Genomic DNA, 18,731 nt, shown 5'->3' on the forward strand with positions numbered 1-18,731 from the left:
ATAACGTTAAATTATTACTGCTACTATTATTTCAAAGAAAGACCTTTCATGTTTCAACCACCAAAATACCGAAATTGTTCAAAATCTTGCTTCTCAAATTAATTTAATATTCGAGTCCCACGCCTTTAATTATCAGCAGCTTCCGAAATTTACCTCAGTTAAAATTAAGCTTGGTAATTCTGTACGCAGAGTAAACCGCTGTATAACGCTGGTGTACAAAATTAAGATATTAAGTAGGAATTAATGAATGTTACTCCAATTTGAATTTACTGCATTAGAGTATTAAATCCTAAGAGTATTAAGTAACACCGCTAATCCTTCGACTTATTATGACCTATCCGATAAATTCGATTCACGTGTTTTGTAATTGTTTAATTAAAATATATCCGAAATCACCATTATTATTTACTAAGAAAAGTATTATTAAGGTATGACTGGTTATTACAAAAGTATTAAAGTATTAAAACAGTATATCACAACCCCTTAATACCCTACTGTGTTGCCGCGCATTACTTGAAAGTGGAGGTGTGCGAATTTCCGTCGTCAGCGGTTTACCTCTTAAGTATATCCGAAAAAGTATGTCCCGCCTTGTCTATCACGAATGTTCACTTAAATTGCAGGTCCAACAAGCTGAAGCCGTTTTGGCTCGGTGTGAACGAGCGCATACCGGTCATGGAATATCTCTCCTCCGCCCTTCTGTCTTCCGAATATGACCGTGCGCTTGCTCGCGCTCTCGCGATGCCGGAATGCCCTGTGGTGCCATTCTTCGGAGCCTTCCTGCGCGAGCTGAAGGAAGTTATCGAGTTCGATATAGAGGTAAATACAAAAAGCTATACCACTGCTCGTACGATATCGCACTTTGTGTATATACTTGGAATTTATGCTTGCACATGCTTAAAAGTAGAATTGACTGTTTCACGTTGTTAAATAGATTGACATTTATGTTTGATCACGTAAGCGCTGTTAAATATTACGCATCAGCGCCCGCTTCTTGGTCTTCTTTCAACTCTACTTTGGAATATTTATCCTGTCTACTACTGAAGATTACTGTCAACGTGAGATAAAAGACGAGATCTGTATCTACGTGCATCGGAGCAGAAGACTGGTTATTTAGATAGGATAGCGTAACGTAACTTTTCGTAAATCTATCTCTCTATCTGATGTTCAAGCGCGTGGAACACGATACGACGAGGAAAAAGCTGAGTCGTGGAAAAAGCTCATAAGTAATTGAACGCTTTCGCGTTTTGGCCAACAGCCAAAGAAGTTCACCGGTGATATCCAACATGTCTCTCCCGATCGCATCACAAGTGGGCTTGTAGAGAGTAATCGAGGGAACGAAGGGGACGGTCAGTGACAGGGCAAATTTACTCCGTCCTTCTAACAACATTTGCATGTTCAAAAGATGGCGAGAACTTTGGCGTTGCGGCGAACTCGTTTAAAGAAGGGAAACTAATAAGAAATTAGAGCAAATAAAAAGCTTATGTTAAGACTTAGAAATGCGCATCCAAGTTTGCGAAAGTTTTACCCGAGAATAATCTTTTAAGATGAGATGCCTAAAAATTTCAAGAAAATGAAATCTTCCATAGCGGGTATTCTTATAATAATAGATCGTTTATTTATGAAATAATCGTTTCTAACATTACACCAAACTATCAAAGCCGACGGGAGAGAAATCAGATCAATCCTGGGGAATCAGTGGAAGAGAAACAGTTTGCGTTTCAAACAGGATCATTTCGAGCGCAAACGCCGAGCGGGAACTGCGCATTGAGATTCTTCTACGAAGTTTCACGAAGAGTAGCATGGGAAGGACACCAAGGCAAAGGCTGCGCTGTAAAAGCGATAAGAAAAGGGGTTTCTATCGGCCTCCAGCAGCTACGATGGTTGTAGGCCGGCGGAAACTACTTGCTCTTGTCGCTAACGATCGTCATCGAGAAACGAAACGGTATCTACCTCGCCTTTTACAGCGTATTTGATATTTAAGAGCACGTTTAGAATGACCGCAACGAAAATCAGTGTTTCTAAAAGCGACTCATGAAACTTAAATTGTATGAGGAAATCCGCAGAGTGGATATTCGCCACTCGCCAGTCGTAAATATAACCAAGCACGTGTTCAGCACCACGAATTTGCAATTAGATTAACCGTTCACGTGAAACAGCATCGCGAAGTCACAATGCGAAGCGTTTGTTTCGAAAAAGGAGAACGAAAGTGTGAACAAAACTTTATAAGATTTGTTAAAATGAATAACTTAATTTATGTCAGAATTCAAGATAGAATTCTATTTAAAATTGTATGTCCCGTGTAACGTGAAAAATATTCGACAAAAATTTAGAATAAAATATGTATTAAAATATATATACCTGTACATGTATCAAAATATATTTCTGTTTTGAATCCTGACGTAAATTGTCATCTAAATTAGTTTAAATAGTAAATAGTACTTATTTATATAGCCTTAATTAATTATTAGTCAATAATCGCATATGTGTATTTAACGTTAAATTATATCACATTATTATATTCACTTTATATTTACGTTCCATTTATATTTACGATCCTCATGTTAGGCAAATAAAATAAAACTGTAATCAGACAGAATGAAAGCCATAAAAATATACGATCTAGTTGTTAATCTATCAGCGTTGACAAAAATTCTCATTCACATTTCTCCGAAATATATACATAAATTTATAATGTAAATTCAAAGAAATTATTCACAGTTACGCATCCCGCTAATGGAAAAGCTTATCAGAACGTATAATTTCTAGGGTGCGAGGTTAATCAATCTGCGACGTGATCATTCACGTACGTTCGCGTCTCGGGTGTTAATCGTTAATTACATTCAAATGAATTCGACATCGATTGACATTACGGGAGCAAAGTAAACGATATGCTTTGCCTTGAGACTATCGAAGACGTGGCGTAGTAGGTATATCTCATTAGCATTGTCTCTCTTATTTCCCTCCTCCCCCCCCTCTCTCTCTCTCTCTCTCTCTCTCTCTCTCTCTTTCCCTCCCTCTGGAAGGTGTAATCTACCAAACCGAATGTATCCACGATGCGGATGTCACGGCTCGCAAATGGAATTCCAAATCGGCATCGACGCGGCGCCCGCGATGCGTCAGACACCAAGTTTGCGATATGCGTTGTTCTATTATCTCGCTCTGTGTGTTGCTGATTGTCCCCTCATCGGCACGTACGTCCTTTGGGAGACATTTCTGTTGGAGGAAGAAAGGCAGGAAGGATAACGAGGTTAAGCAACATCGCGAAAGTCACTTCGCTCGTCTGGCATCACGTCCGCCGCGGATGGTCTCGAGCTTTAAGCCCCGAAAGACCAAATGTTACGGTGTCGATTTCTATGTTGCCGTATTTCCTGTGTCCACATCGTTACTCGTGGGTAACATCAAGAGGAAAATTATAAACAAACGTATAGAAACAATAGCGAATTAAATACGAAAGGAAAACTTATATATGTACTAATTAAAGAAGAGCTAGGTTGAAAGATTTTTTAAGCCTTTTGACTTACGATAACAATATTATCTAGCCACGAAAAATCGCGGCTTAATTTATTAATACATAGAAACAGTTTTATACCCGATATGTAGCCCTATATATTGTATAATGGAAAAAGATTATTTTATTCAAAATGATTATTTTGGAGATTTTTAATTGTCATATACATATATGTATATCTATTTTTATGAATCATCTCTTTATGAAAATATTCCTCGCGTTGTATTTAAAAAATGGATAAACATTGTTTCTCCCCTGTTTAAAAGTAATTTAACTTGCATTCTACATATTTTATATCTCTAATTATTTCTCAGATTTGATTAAAATTTTTGGATTTAAAGCAACTAATTCAAAAAATACATATACTATATAACATATGTATATATAACGTAAAAAATATTTTCCTAAAGAAATGTAATAAACATTTATTTAAAAATATCCTACTTTGGCACAAGCAAATGCTATTAAAAATTAGATCTTTCTTAAATTAAAGATAAATTTTTTATATGAGATATGTTCTTCAAGATGTCCCCGACCCTTCAAATGTTAATTCTCCCGTCTTCCTTATTTGTAGGCAGTTCGGTTTTTGATCAAAAAGCGATATCGTTATTCCATCACGCGACAAATCGGTGCCTCCGTCTCCATGAGAGCGTTAAATTACATTAACATAGTTTCTGAACATAATTTCTTACCCGCGCGAGCAACTCGATCAACATGCATCTATCCGAGTTATTCTGCCGGCAGATGTGTTTCAGCACGTTTGCAATTTGGATCGCGCGACTTAGCGGCTTTGAATGCCGCCCGACGGCGCGCGACGGTGGTGGGTCGATCGGCGGGTAACACGGCGCGATAAAATGAAACAGCATTACCTTATGACGCCGCGTTGTGAAACGGTCGCTCGATATATATCCATGCAAGATTAAGGTTATCGGATAACAGTTAATTATAAGCATTAAAGTTCTTGCTACTGGTGTGCGCTTCTAGCTTACAGATCGGTAGACAAGCTCCCGAACGATTACTTGTACATATAATTTGCGTTAACCTTGCTTAAGTACTTCGCCGCAAAAACTGAAGAGATGTAATTTTAATATATATCGTTAAATATAAATTATGTATTTTATATGCGTACTACGTGCGAATTCCTGATAGTAATTATAACCAGACGAGAGGATGCCAAGGACAGTTTTACACATTTAATGTATCATTTGATTTATTTAATTAAATTATTTTTATTGCATCCTCCACATCTCGTGAAAACGTATATACATGCCGGCAGAGAATTTTCACAGAAAATTAAAAATAAGACCAACCACCGTTTTTCCACTTTTACTCACAATCAGTGCTGTTTATATTTACGAGATGGCCGAGAGATTTACACTTGTGAAAGGGCTCTTTACATGCTACCAGTCATCAAGAGACTTAAAGGGCCATCCAGTGTTCGTGTTGATGAACACGCGAGAGTGTATTTCGAGGTTGTGTTTCGAGAGTAAGCCGTAAACTATTGATTCCTATTTCGAAAGCCAAGTTTCTCTTCGAGGAACAAAGGCAACTTCGTTACTCGGATTATCGAATCTACATCCTCGAAATGAACATCTAGTCGTCGAACAATGTATTCTTTCGAGGTAGCACGCTTAGAATGATATAACATGCGAAACAACAGCTGCCAGTTCTTTATTTCTTCTGGACTTCCGTGATCCATCAACTGTAACGTTACATCGGAAACGGTACCGATTAATTTATTTTATACGTATTAAATATTCCAATAATGTAATTTATAGTATTTCATTTATATTATATGTATAATGTGTGAAATATCATTTATGTTTCATTTATTTTATATTTTATAATCTCATATAAAATGTCCCTTTCACATGCATGTCGTCATAGCAAAATGCTTTAATAAATTCGCTTTAATAAACGAATCATTATCCCTCAATCTCTATCGATATCCCTCTTTTTACTTGTTTTTTGTTTGTGTAATGTGTAGTGTGTTTGTTAATGTCATGTTACGTCATGCGGAATTGAAAGCTAATTTCATTGTCACTCTGAACAGTTAAAATTTCAAACCTTTACGTTTATTATTTTTTTTTTTCAATAACCAGTCTCAGTTTATTTTCCTTATAACTTCCTTTTTTTATTTCCTAATTATAACAAACTCACATAAAATAAAAAAAATTTATATAGATTTCTTTTAAAATCAAATATTGTACAGAAAAGTTTTTAAAATTAAATATCTTTTATTTTAATGAAAGTGGATAGTAATATGAAAGTAGATAGAATAAAATAAATGAAAACATTATACTCTACAGAAGACACCCATCATTTTTATTAACATATAATGTAAAAGGAATATATATAAGCTTGTAAAAATAAATATTATAAACGAGAATCACAATGATTATATCAGATTTTTTTAATATATATGAATCATGCAACCAGCTAAATTGTTAGTTCTTTTTATAATATTTATTTTTATAAGTTCTTGTATGTATATTATTTTTACACCATATGCTAATAAAAACAAGTATTTTCTACAGTATAATTAATTCATTTTGTTTTGTCTACTTATTATAAATTAACGGTTATTTATTCTTAGTAACTTTTTTAATTATACATTCTTTGTACAATCGTCTGAGAAAAATATATTATTATAAAATTCGAAGCCGTTTATTTTGAGCATGGTGTAAATTGCATTTTCATTATTATTTTGTTTATTCTACTGAATTACACTGTATAATTATGAAACAGTAGCGCAAGGTAGGTTGGGGCTCTTCCATTATACAGACAATTTCTGTACACAATAAACTTAACTGTATAATTCCTAAGGAGTACCGTCGGCTCGGCATGTTTCAGCCCGAGCCCGAGTACAAGGAAAATCGCGAGTCACCACGTGCTAGCGTTAAGGAGAGCGAACCTCAAGAACACGTGCCTTCCTCTGCGCCGGTCGCCAGGATCGCCGTCGAGAGTAACACAGAGACGCCGTCGGGATGGAGTTCGAGGAGCGCCTCCTTGAACAAACCGGAGAACCCCATCACCCCAGCCCACAATACAAATTCCATTCTCGACAAAGTCGCGCTCTTTCACAAGGTGAGATATCCGACCGGCAAGCATCGTAAAGGCCACGTAAAGACCGAGTAATCTTAATGAACAATCTGTAATGTCACGTTGAGTGCTATGTTTCGCTAAAATAGCTATCGTCATGTTAAACAATTACCCACCCACGTTAAACAATTTACAACTTACGCCAGAATTCAATTTAAAATTTTACGTAATAAGACAAACATTTTAGAAATATAAATACACGTATAAAATATACGTATAAATATATGACACGAAATTATAAATAAAATTCTATTTGCGATCTAATGCGAATTATAGATTTAAAGTGAGCTTTGACATATCAATGGATCGTAGATATTAATGTAATTATATTTATATAAGCGAAAATGATCGCGTTGATATCGTCCATTAGAGATGTTTCTTTTTTTCAATGCGAGCATAAATATACTAAATGACTCGATGGTTTAATTTAACGACGGATATTTCTTTCTCTTCTTTCTTAAGCATCGGCATGCTCGTGGCAGAGACGCGACTACCGGTTCCCTTCATCGCACCCTGAGCGTTCATACGACCGCGATCGAGCAAACCTACATGGCGGAGGAATGCGACGAGAATGACTATCATCTTGATTTGGACTCCTACAAGCCCGTGCACCCGCTCAAAATCGACCACGGAGTCGCTTTGTTTCCCGTTGCCGCGCCACACACTGGCATGGATCTCCATCTCCTGCAGGTATTTTGCGCTACATTCTACAGATAAATGCACATCTCGTACGGAAATGTAGATATCGTATCGAAATGAGAATCTGCGTCGTCAATTTTACGCGACAATTATATAAGCGGCATTTTCACGAGTTATCTATCATGTCCGATAGAGGATGTCCATGGAGGCGACTTCTATTGTAGTTTTTATAAAGACGGATAGATAAAAACTTTGACACAATTTAAAGAGTAGCAAAAGATAAACATTTTACTCAAATAATCATTAAAACTTCTTTTAAACTTCATGCCGACTGATAACTCGTATTGACCGGATTATTATAAGAAAGAAAAAAAACTCTTATCAATATTGTCATATACAGGAAAAAAGATAAAGTTTTAAAATTCAAATGTTTCGAGATGTTAAAGGTATTGATGAAATTAATAAAAGTAATAGTTTTAGAAAGAGCGATACTTATCGCATAATCTGTTCAGAGTGCCATGCACGGAAAATGTCTATGTGGAAACTTAATTAAATTTGACATAATTAGCAGTATTAGGAAAGTTCTAAACACAACGTAATTTCCGCTTTGCGATAACGCGCAACGTTCGCTCTCTATGTCACATCCGGATTATTCATTGGCAACACACATACATAGAGATGGGTAAATAGATAGGTAGATACATAGAGGAGGAGGAGAGAGAGAGAGAGGAGAGAGAAACACAGTTATTTTGTCTGAGATTGTCGCGATCGTTTTGGGATTGAGAGGCATTGCGTCACATAACGAAACTGCCAATTGCATACGTGACATCGCGATGCTGCGCGTAGAGTGTATCGTAAATATTGGACTCGCAGGATTTGTTGCACAATGGGACGCCAGGACGTTTTTTATTCTAACGCGAGGCCGTATTGAGAGATGTGTAATTTTTCTGCTATGCACACAACAATGTACATTATTCGACGTTAGCAATTTAGACATAATCAATGTAATATCTAACTCATGATTATGGCCGAACATTATTATCACGTTAGGAATTACTTTGCCAAAATTTAGAAAAATATCCGAGTCTTCGTGATGTACATTTTTTGAGAAATTTAGAAATTTTTGTCGTCACATTTTATACGTAGATATTAAAGAACATAGCAATTAAGAAAAGTTTCGTTGAGTTTAAAAGATACGTTAAACTTAATTAAACTTTACTTAAAGTTAATCGATCATTGAAGTTTTGTTATCCATCAAGGCATTTACATGCGTCCTTGAAATCTTCTAATCTCATAATTGATTCACAATTTTTACAAATGTTTCTTTAAATAAAGATATTTAATAAACAATTCGAAATTTATTTGAAGAAATAAAGTAAAACGCGTAAATATTTAAGGAATGTCTTTTCAAACTGCTTTTCACGGAGATAATGCAAAACAATTATATGTATAGCATTCATAAGAATATTTACATCCGAGTTCCAAATCTTTCTTGTTTCACCCACATTGCAAAATGAGTAATGCTTTTCCTATTTCGAGTCGGTAAGCTCCAACATGAATGAGAATTTAATGTATCATAACGGAAGAAACATTCGAGATGTAAAAGTTCAAGTACTGCGAGGTGAAAGACGATACCGTATTCAGGAGAGTTCTTTCGTCTCGAGAGTAGTTCCATTTATTTAAAGAATGCTACAACATTTGTGTTTGTTATCGTAATTACGACTGACGCGAAATCCGGAAATTTGTCTTAATATCTTTGTATATTATAATCTGTAGCATATCGCATTTAAATAATGATGAGAGTTTAAAAATTCGAAAAATATTGTCGTTAAAATTAATCGTTGCAAATTGTAGCTACGTATAAATTGTACGTATTGATTGATGCTGAGAACCGAGATTTGTAGATGAATAAGAAAATTTAAGATATGATATTATGATTCAAATTCTCTTTTCATGTCCAAGCGAACTCTAGCAAGAAATTTCTATTTTGCTAAGAAATTCCACAGCTGCCTTTGAAATTTAAGTGAACACCTACGCATTTTTTCTTTGATATCGTAGCCAAGAAACGGGAGCAGTCCGGAAACCCTTAGATCTGCAGTTTCGCGTTTAAGCTACATGAATCGCAAAAGAAGTACAGGAAAGATATTCGCCTTTCATTCCGCGTTTGCTATTTTCACGAATCTTGATAGCTCGAGACATAAAAGGCATAGACAACTCACATTTGTATAACTTGTACGTATATTGAGATTGAGGATTTTTCATTAAGAATTTTGCAAGACCGGCACACTCGTATCAACATAAAGTATCTCCTTATCCTCGGACGATTTCGAGATATTAATGTCATGGCGGCGCTACCTCCATGGCATTGCGCCACTGAGATAAAAGATACCGTTAGCACGTAGCTTGTTACACGTCAAAAGGATTTCAAAGGGACTAGCCTTACTACACCTCCGGCAAGCTTGGTGGAAATTAGAGAAGAAACAGAGAAATATACGGGAAGATGAGGAAGGGAGGAGGAGATAGCTCTCTCTCTCTCTCTCTCTCTCTCTCTCTCTTTCTCTTTCTCTTTCTCTCTCTCTCGCTCGCTCTCTCTGTGGCAAACGAAGCAAGGAAACCGACGGAAAAAACTATGTAACGCAGTACGCAAAACCAGGTCATCCTTTTGAATCGAGCCACCAATTGTCAGCGTTAATTGAGTGGCAAGAGAAAAAATAGGACACAACATATTTGTGGGGAAAAATGGTTCATAACGAATAAAATTCGTTATCCTCCCCATCATGAAATTCCGACGCAATCGATACACCATGAATCTCTCTCTCTCTCTCTCTGCTACCACAGAACGTTCTTGGAGGATACATAACACGCGATCCATTGATTGTACGTCGAGTGAGAAATATAGGTATGTCGGAAGAATTTCGGGGGAGAAGTTACACAACTTCTTCCAGTTCAATCCCTCTGCGAATGACGGTTTCTCATAAAGATAATTGATTTAGCACCAATAAATGTCCAGAGAACGCAAACATAGTATAGTCAAATATAACGCGCGCGTTATAGCCTGCCCATCGTCTATATTAGTCTATAATACAAGCGTAATAATATTAATGAAATATTGCTAGTTTTATCCAAGAACTTTATAAATTTTTAAATAAATCGATGTTCATCTTTATTTAACGAAAATTCGATCTTTGTGATAACTCTTACCATTTATAGAATATTAAACATTTCTTTTCTAATTATCTCTCAGAATAAATCAATGTAATAGTATTAAAAATATTCACTTAAGAGTAATTAAAAAGTAAGATTTATGTAATTCGTTATGTAATTCAAAATGCCTTCAATTTCTGTTAATAAAAATTCGGCTTTAAGTTGTTCCATGTACTTGGCTAAATACTTCGAGACATTCACAGAGTAGTCTCATTAATTAAAAGCGTCGGCGTCGTAAAAATTAAACGACAAATGTCAAGCCTAGAAATATAGTGGAATTAGCACTTCTTCGACAAACCATCGGGAAACTATAGCTCTCTGACGTTAAAATGCTGGTGGAAGTTTTTAATAGAAAACCACGTCGCGGACCATGCAAACGAGAAGCTTCAAAAATAATTCAAATGTGGATATGAAAATAAAAATGGAGTGGAAATCATACTAACATCTCGTAAATTAATTAAATTAATTAAATTCCTGCTTTTCGTTTGCTCGCCAATACATATAGTACCAGCGAATAATCGAAACTAATTGAAAGTGAATTGAAATTTGGTCTCTACTTCGTACATTTGCACAAAATTAATCACTCTCAATCTCTCTATTCGCGACAATGCGAAAATGAGACAATTACACGTGAGATATATTCTATATATAGAACATCGGACTCTCTCGTCAGTATTTCAATACTCGATATTTCAATATTAACGAACATATATTTCTTCTTCATCGTTCTTTAGAACGATTACTGCACATTACGCGTGACGGGAAATTGTGAATTCGAGCAACTGCCTGCGTCATCGATAAATAACTCTAGCTAAATTCACGAATTCGCGCATACGTGCAATAAATGTCCACTTGTACATCGCGCTTAGACAAGACCGCATAAACGTCGTTATAAGTGCATTACGAGTCCCATCAGCGTTATAAATGCACTCACGGCATCTAGTACTTTGTGGAAGCGTAGAGTACTTCGTGCGGCGCAGTTGCAAGGATGACCTCGTAGTAGCGAGTGCCTTGCATGCGCAGTGAAATTAATATATTTATATTTACAGCACAGACGCTTACTCCGTTTCCTTTTTTCAACAATTATATTATCGCGGTAATCCGGTAAACCGACCATCCAGATCTCACTGCATTAAAAACTGCCACAACGATATTTCGAGCGAAATCGAATTCGTTACCTACATATGTAAATTTTTGTTACGTTTATATATATTTCTTTTGCATTTATACATATGATATTACTTCAATAGCGAAATGCATACCGTATGCAATGCAAAAGCTTTTATGTATATATTAAATTACAAAATGTCGATTATAAATACTAGATATTAAATTGAAATCTTTCTGCACGAAAATGTAATAGAAATAAAAGTTTTTTCTTTAGAATTTTTTAACAGAAACTTAACATGACGCGTGTTTACTTATTTACTATTTAGTCATTAGTAATGATAATAATATAATGATCGAGAAAGATTAAGAAATCATTGCCAAAAATGCGTAAAAAATCCCATAGCGATCAAATACTGTTAAGTAGGTGCGAAAGATCAAATACATATAAAATTAAAAAGAAAATTTCGGTAAGATCAAAGCAAAATTTCCGGGCTTCGGTATACCTTCATTTTCATCTAAAGAGAAATTTTCTGACCACCTTTTCAAGACACTTCGATTTTCTAATTTTACTTGTACAAAGCTGATGGAAAATCGAAAAAAGTTTTTTTATCATTCTAAGAAACATCAAACATCCTCGATTCTCTATCATTCTAAGAAACACACTCATTTCTCAAATCCACACGTTTCAGGTGCTGCATCATGGCACGACATTGGTCCATTGGGACTGTGAGGGTGGTGCTTCGAGGACGGCGTTGGTGTTCGCGCGCGTCGATCGCGCTTGCGGCACCTTCGTATGGGAAAAGCCACCTTGGAGTCCCTTAAAAACGGCACAAGTTGGCGGTGCCGCTCTCACAGACTTTTCGCTGACCGCGAACCCGGAGGACGCGATACCAGCGGGCCTAGTCGGCAGGTACACGCAGCAGCAGGCTGACTGCGCTTCTGTCACTTTGGAAGAGGGATACCTCGACCTGGGATCGGTGAAGGAGATAATGATCGGCTGTTGCGACCGCGATCGAGAGGCTGATCTCAGGAGCATCTGCAAGAGATTCGGCCTACCTGGCTCCGACTGCTGCATCGGCCTCATGTATGGCTCCAATCTTCCGGACAATCGACTGATCTTCCTACTTTGCCCTCCCGCTCTTAGCAAGTACGTAATGAATTATTCTCTTTGCGATTAGTTTTTTGAATGTCCCTCACCGATAATCCAGAGAATGAAAAAGAAGATGATTCAAAATTTATCGCATTCTATGTCACGTGCAATCTGATTTGAAAATAAAAATATATCTTCGCTTTATATGCGGTATTAAGAATATGTTTCTTAATTTCATGTTTTTCGGAAGAAAAAATTATCTTATCAGGTTTATACGTTCAAGATTATTTCGCGGATATTTTTTCCAATTTATTTTATATCTATGTCTATGTGTTATTTGTGCTGTAAACTTTTTGTGCTGTAAATTTTGAATTCGCCGCGTGTGAAATTAATTACTATGTCATTAATATATCCCCTCCCTAGAAAATTAGGTTTATTAATAGTGTATCAATGATCTGTTTATAATATATTATTGAGCAATAGTATATATTAATAACACACATTTCCTACATATTTTGCTGTAACAATTTCCTCTAATAATTTATGATTTGTTGCTAAATTGCGTATTGTCGAACTACATAAAAGTTATGTAATTCGCACGTTGCTCCGCTTTCAGAATATGGTACATGGGATTGTGCTGGATATTGCGAGGCCTCAAAAGACAACAGCAGCTAACAGATCGTAGATCACGCTGGTTGAAAGAAAAATATCTCCAGCTATACTTTTCTTACTTGGAACAGCCGATGGAGGGCATAGATCAGCCGACGACGGCCGATGCTATTCGCATTTTCGGCGGTCGCGACTGGGCCTCGATAGACAGCGTCGGAACGCTGTCTCCAACGAGCAGCGGCACTATACGTAGACGAAATGCTAAAGGAAAAAAAACCAAATCGATTAGCAACATTCACGGTTTGACCAAGGTGCGCATAAACTCATCTCGCATCTTTTATAACAAACATAGATCAGATTGTGAATCACTGCAAAGATCGTACGTTATTTCGTAAATATAACCACGTTCACCGAATTGAACACTCTTTCGGTTTAACGTAGGAACTGAGTGTAAAACAGCACGACACCTCGACCTCGGATGGAGGCCTGTGCGCTACACCTCGTCGTCACATCACGGGAAGCAGAGAGTCTTTAACGAGGATTCTACCAGCGTCACCGAGAGCAAACCGAGAACGAATCCCGCCACGTAGCCCACCACCCGGTTCCGGCGATCGTCTCTCCAACTTGCCTTATTCCGCTTTTCAAAGGTACATTATTCTCTCACACACTTGAGTCCACTTGACATCAAATTCTCTTTATCTATTCGATTTCGAGCAAAAGATTTATATAGGCCGAGAATTATATAGATCGGGATAGAAAATCTTACAGTTCCATGTCGAATATTACGTGAAACATAAATCTGGATTATGGATTTAAGGTTTTCTCGTCTAAAACTGAGCAACCTAAAACTTTCTTTTTTCTTAACCGAAAAGTTTCTAAAGCTTTTTATATTTATCATGCGTAAAGAATATTTTAGAATTTTTTTTATTAATATAGAACTAATAATATCAAAGATATAATGTAAAAAGAATCTTTTTTGACAATATACTTAAGAGACAATATAAAAAAAAGCAAATTAAAGTGCTTTTTATTTTTTTAATTTTTAAGCACAATAAACGATATTTTTTCGGACTTCTTGATCAAATGATCGCAACTTTGTCTTTGTAGATGTTAATAATCATAATATTTTAGAAACACATTTTTAAGATTTAAAACCTTAAAAATATATACCTATATAAAATAAGAAAAATGTAAAAACAAAATTTCGAAATTTCTGTAAAATATGACATGAAAAATCTCTCTATTACTTGTATTGTGTTCGACAAATTTTCTTATACCTCGCAATAACGCATGCGTAGTTTGTTATGTGTCACCAAGGAAAAAGACAAGAACGGATCCGGTGGTATATCCGGAGGCTTGGAGGCCCCTTGGCAGGTGCAAGCGCGCACTACTTCGGAAATATACGAGAAGCAATTGAACTTCGTGGAATTCGTCGCGCTTTTCCGATCGTTCAGCTTACGAGCCAGGAAGGATTTGCGTGAACTCTTCGGGCAATTAGCGATAACGTGTCGTAGCCAGAGTGACGGGTCGTTAAGGGACTTTAATATTCGCCCGGCGGTGCTCAGGCAGACCAGTGACGCCACTCCACAAAGAATTGGTAAGTCGATAGGAATGGAACTGACATAATTATTAAATTTTCTGTATAAATTTATATAATTTGATATAGATGCACGAGATCTTTGTATTTAATCGTGAAAATGCGATAGTAGATCTCAAATATAGATATATGAGTTAATTCATTAAATAATAATTTTGAGTAAATTAGATTCAGAACACTATGAGTTTTATTATAACCCACCTAATAACATACGTTTGTCCATATTTATCGAAAGTAAAAGTCACATTACATCGGTTCCCATCTATGATTTGTGATTTGCTTTTTTAAAAATTAAAATAAGAAATCAACATTTTAATGTGCCAGGCTTGCTGACGAGAAACAACTCTATTGACTGTCACGAATACAAGACGGGTAGCAATCTGGAAAAGAAACAGGTCTTTGATGTCATCGCGGCGGCAAGCATAATCAATAATTGCTCGGGCGTGGATACGTCGAAATCCCAAGTAATCACCCTGGCGACACTCACGAAATTTCTGGAGTCTCGACAACAAGAAAACTTGAGCGACGATGAAATCAAAGCACTGATCAAGGTAAATATTTATTTACGGGGTCAGAGATTCCTGCGTGGCGAAGAATGTTTGCCCGACGGTTTTATTTCTCTCCGACAAATTTTTTTTACGGATATACAGGAAATTAATATCCCCTAATATTTTGCTATTTGGCTGATTGCCATACGCAATTAATGTGTTTGCGACAGTTTGCGTGCAATCTCGCGAATAAACTGCTTTTGTTGAAGACGATAAACGATCCTTCCTTTCATCCCGTTGTACCGAAATCATGATTTCAATTTGTCTTATCTGGCAATAGAAGATCCAACTTCTCCTCACGCTCATGCGACCGCCGGTGGCATTGTTATATACGCGCGCTCATACCAATGTACAATGCGACGTAACACAATCAAACGGGTCCGGATTTACTCTCATTTCAGAGGCACGAACCGGACCCGGCACTTCGCACACAGTGGTGTTTGTCTTTCGAGGGTTTTGCGCGGTATATGATGGACAAGGACAATTATGCCTTCCCGAACGAGTATGCGACACCGTCCGAAACCGAGATGCAGCAGCCTCTGTCGCAATATTACATTGCCAGTTCTCACAATACGTATTTAACCGGGCATCAACTCAAAGGAGAGTCCTCCGTGCAACTATATTCACAGGTACGTTGCGACTTTCAAAAATAAATTCGCGTAATAAATGAACTTCATGGAACTGGAACATGAAATATTTTTACTATGGCATTGTCACAAGTTCTTTCCATTGCAACGAATTTTGAACTACGCGCTATTATTTAATAGTCTCATGCATTATTCCTGTGAGATTTAAGATAAATGAATAAAAAATTCTTTTCATATGTATCCAAAGTTATGAAAAAAAGTATCAGTTAAAAAAATACATTCTTTTGCTTTGCGTGAAACGTGCAATACAAATTTCCATTGGAATAAAATAAAGTAATTAGCGCGAATAAAACTTATTGACCGATAACAATCAAAATCTGCGCAGGTGCTCTTAACCGGGTGTCGCTGCGTAGAGCTCGATTGTTGGGACGGTGACGATGGATCCCCGCTGATTTATCACGGTCACACTTTCACTACGAAAATACCATTTCGCTCGGTCGTGGAAGCGATCGATCGAAGCGCCTTTGTCAGTTCTCCCTATCCTGTGATTCTTTCCATCGAGAATCACTGTTCGCCAAGTCAGCAAGCTCGCATGGCTCAAATATTTCAGGTAGCCGATTAATTATCCAATAAATTATTTTCTTATTGATTGTCATTGCGCCTAAGCCAAGTTACGAGCAGAAATACACGGTTTCAGTCTGTTTTTGGCGAGAAATTGGTGACGAAATTTCTCTTCGAGTCCGACTTCAGTGATGATCCTCAACTGCCTTCGCCTTCGCAGCTTCGTTACCGAATCTTGATAAAAAATAAGAAGCTAGTGATTGATCCTGCCGGTCCTTTATCACACACGCCCCTCCCCAGTCACCGTGGGAAGATGCTTATGTCGGATCGCGCATCCTCTATGAAACAAATGCGGACCGACGTAAGCAGCACGTCCGTAGTCGAATACTTTAGCGAGGATGAAGACGACGAAGAGGACGATGATGAGGATGACAACATCGATGGTAAAAATAATACATTATCAATACTGAAGTATGCTTGGAAAAAGTCCACTATACCAACCAGATCTATACTTCCAAGAAAGATATCGGAATTCGCTATTAATGATCTTCTGATGTTCTCTCAATTTTTCCTAAGCTCAAGTTAAACCTAAATATACAGCGTGCCATATTGTCATCGTATCCTAACGATAAATCTTCGAGTTTAATGTAATGATAAATTCAAACCCTTTTTTTCCACTTGCTTGCAAGAAGCATAGTAATTGCACTTGGTTAAACACTTACGAAACGAATCGCTCGGCGATTGCAATTTACAGATAACTCCATTTCGAGCTACGAGAAATATCTGGGTGGCGGACAAGTGCCGCATGGTCGTTTAAAATCAGACCCAGGAGTGGACGACAAGACGCAAAAGCAGAGCAGCCAAATAGCCAAGGAGCTGTCGGACTTGGTGATTTATCTCCAAGCAATTAAATTCCGCGGACTAAATACCATGCCAGTCGTGCCGGGAAAAATACGTCATCAATCGCATACGGGACCAGTTCAGAGGCACAGCATCGCCGGTATAGGGCCCAGCAGCATAGCTTCCTCGTCAGGATCGCCGCAATCGCTCTCGACGTCAGCCTCGATCGCGAGCGGCGGTAGCAACATCGATAATATATTTAGGTCAGTTTCTCATTAAGTGTTTTCTTTATTTATTCTAACTTATGATTGTCTTAATCTTATTCTCGTGCCTTTGTTTTTTTTTTGCATTTTCCTTTTTAAAACCTTATTTCGGCAAACCTTATTATATTTCACAATCGGCATTGATCGACGAATATATTGGCTTTGCAAATAAAAAAGATGGTATCTATTTTTTTGCTTGTATGTTATTAGATCCACTCGTGGAATGCCGGCCTGCTTCCAATGTTCGTCTCTGAATGAGAGCTCGGCGAAAAAGATCTGTAGAAAACAGGCGACACACGTGCTCTCCCATGCAGAGACTCAACTCATTCGAACATATCCCGCAGGGATGCGTATTGATTCCACAAATTTCAATCCTGTAATATTTTGGGCTTTCGGAATCCAAATGGTTGCGTTAAACTATCAGACCGATGACGCGGGATTAAATCTGAACTCAGCCATGTTCGAGCAAAATGGTCAGTGCGGATACGTTAGGAAACCCTCGGTAATGTGGGACAAGGGACATATGATGTACAGGTGAATTTATACTCTGTTATTTCTTACAAATTTTCTAAAATGCGGCAATAATAATATAATTATTTATGTAGTATACGTTCATTAAAAAATCGATTAATTTGTAAATCATAAGCAATAGTTGCGAAATGATCTCTTTTGATCTATATGTTATATTATAAAGTTTATCTTTGCTATAAGAAAATGTTTTCATATTTTGAAAAGAGATAGTTAAATTATTTCTGAACGATCGTACGTTATCTCGAAAAATCTTCTTAAACAATCGTAAATGTTTTGACAGGCGATTCAACCCTTGGGAGAAGGAGTTCGATGGGCTGCATTCTGCGCATTTAAGTCTCACAATAACCTCAGGACAATACGTCTCGGTTACGAACTTCGTCGCCAGCACATACGTCGAGGTCGAGTTGGTCGGTATACCGATCGACTGCGCGAAGCACAAAACGAAGGTGATCCAGAACAATGCGTTGAATCCCATCTGGAACGAGAAGTTTTGCTTCCAAGTGATGTTCAAGGATCTCGCCTTCCTGCGTTTCGGCGTTATT

General features: G+C 37.2%; 1 protein-coding gene across 1 annotated transcript in view; it reads left to right on the top strand.

The window, feature by feature from the left end:
• Positions 1–18,731, top strand: part of LOC139810795 (1-phosphatidylinositol 4,5-bisphosphate phosphodiesterase epsilon-1-like) — a 117,549-nt gene that overhangs the window by 91,344 nt on the left and 7,474 nt on the right. Inside the window, 14 exon segments of the mRNA XM_071774682.1 lie at positions 621–816; positions 6,362–6,595; positions 7,073–7,300; positions 12,253–12,710; positions 13,270–13,573; positions 13,704–13,909; positions 14,561–14,859; positions 15,184–15,410; positions 15,809–16,036; positions 16,380–16,604; positions 16,692–16,998; positions 17,310–17,658; positions 17,869–18,192; positions 18,470–18,731. Coding sequence (XP_071630783.1) covers positions 621–816; positions 6,362–6,595; positions 7,073–7,300; positions 12,253–12,710; positions 13,270–13,573; positions 13,704–13,909; positions 14,561–14,859; positions 15,184–15,410; positions 15,809–16,036; positions 16,380–16,604; positions 16,692–16,998; positions 17,310–17,658; positions 17,869–18,192; positions 18,470–18,731 — 3,847 coding nt within the window.

This window comes from Temnothorax longispinosus, chromosome 3, assembly GCF_030848805.1.
Source record: "Temnothorax longispinosus isolate EJ_2023e chromosome 3, Tlon_JGU_v1, whole genome shotgun sequence".
Lineage (NCBI taxonomy): Eukaryota > Metazoa > Arthropoda > Insecta > Hymenoptera > Formicidae > Temnothorax > Temnothorax longispinosus.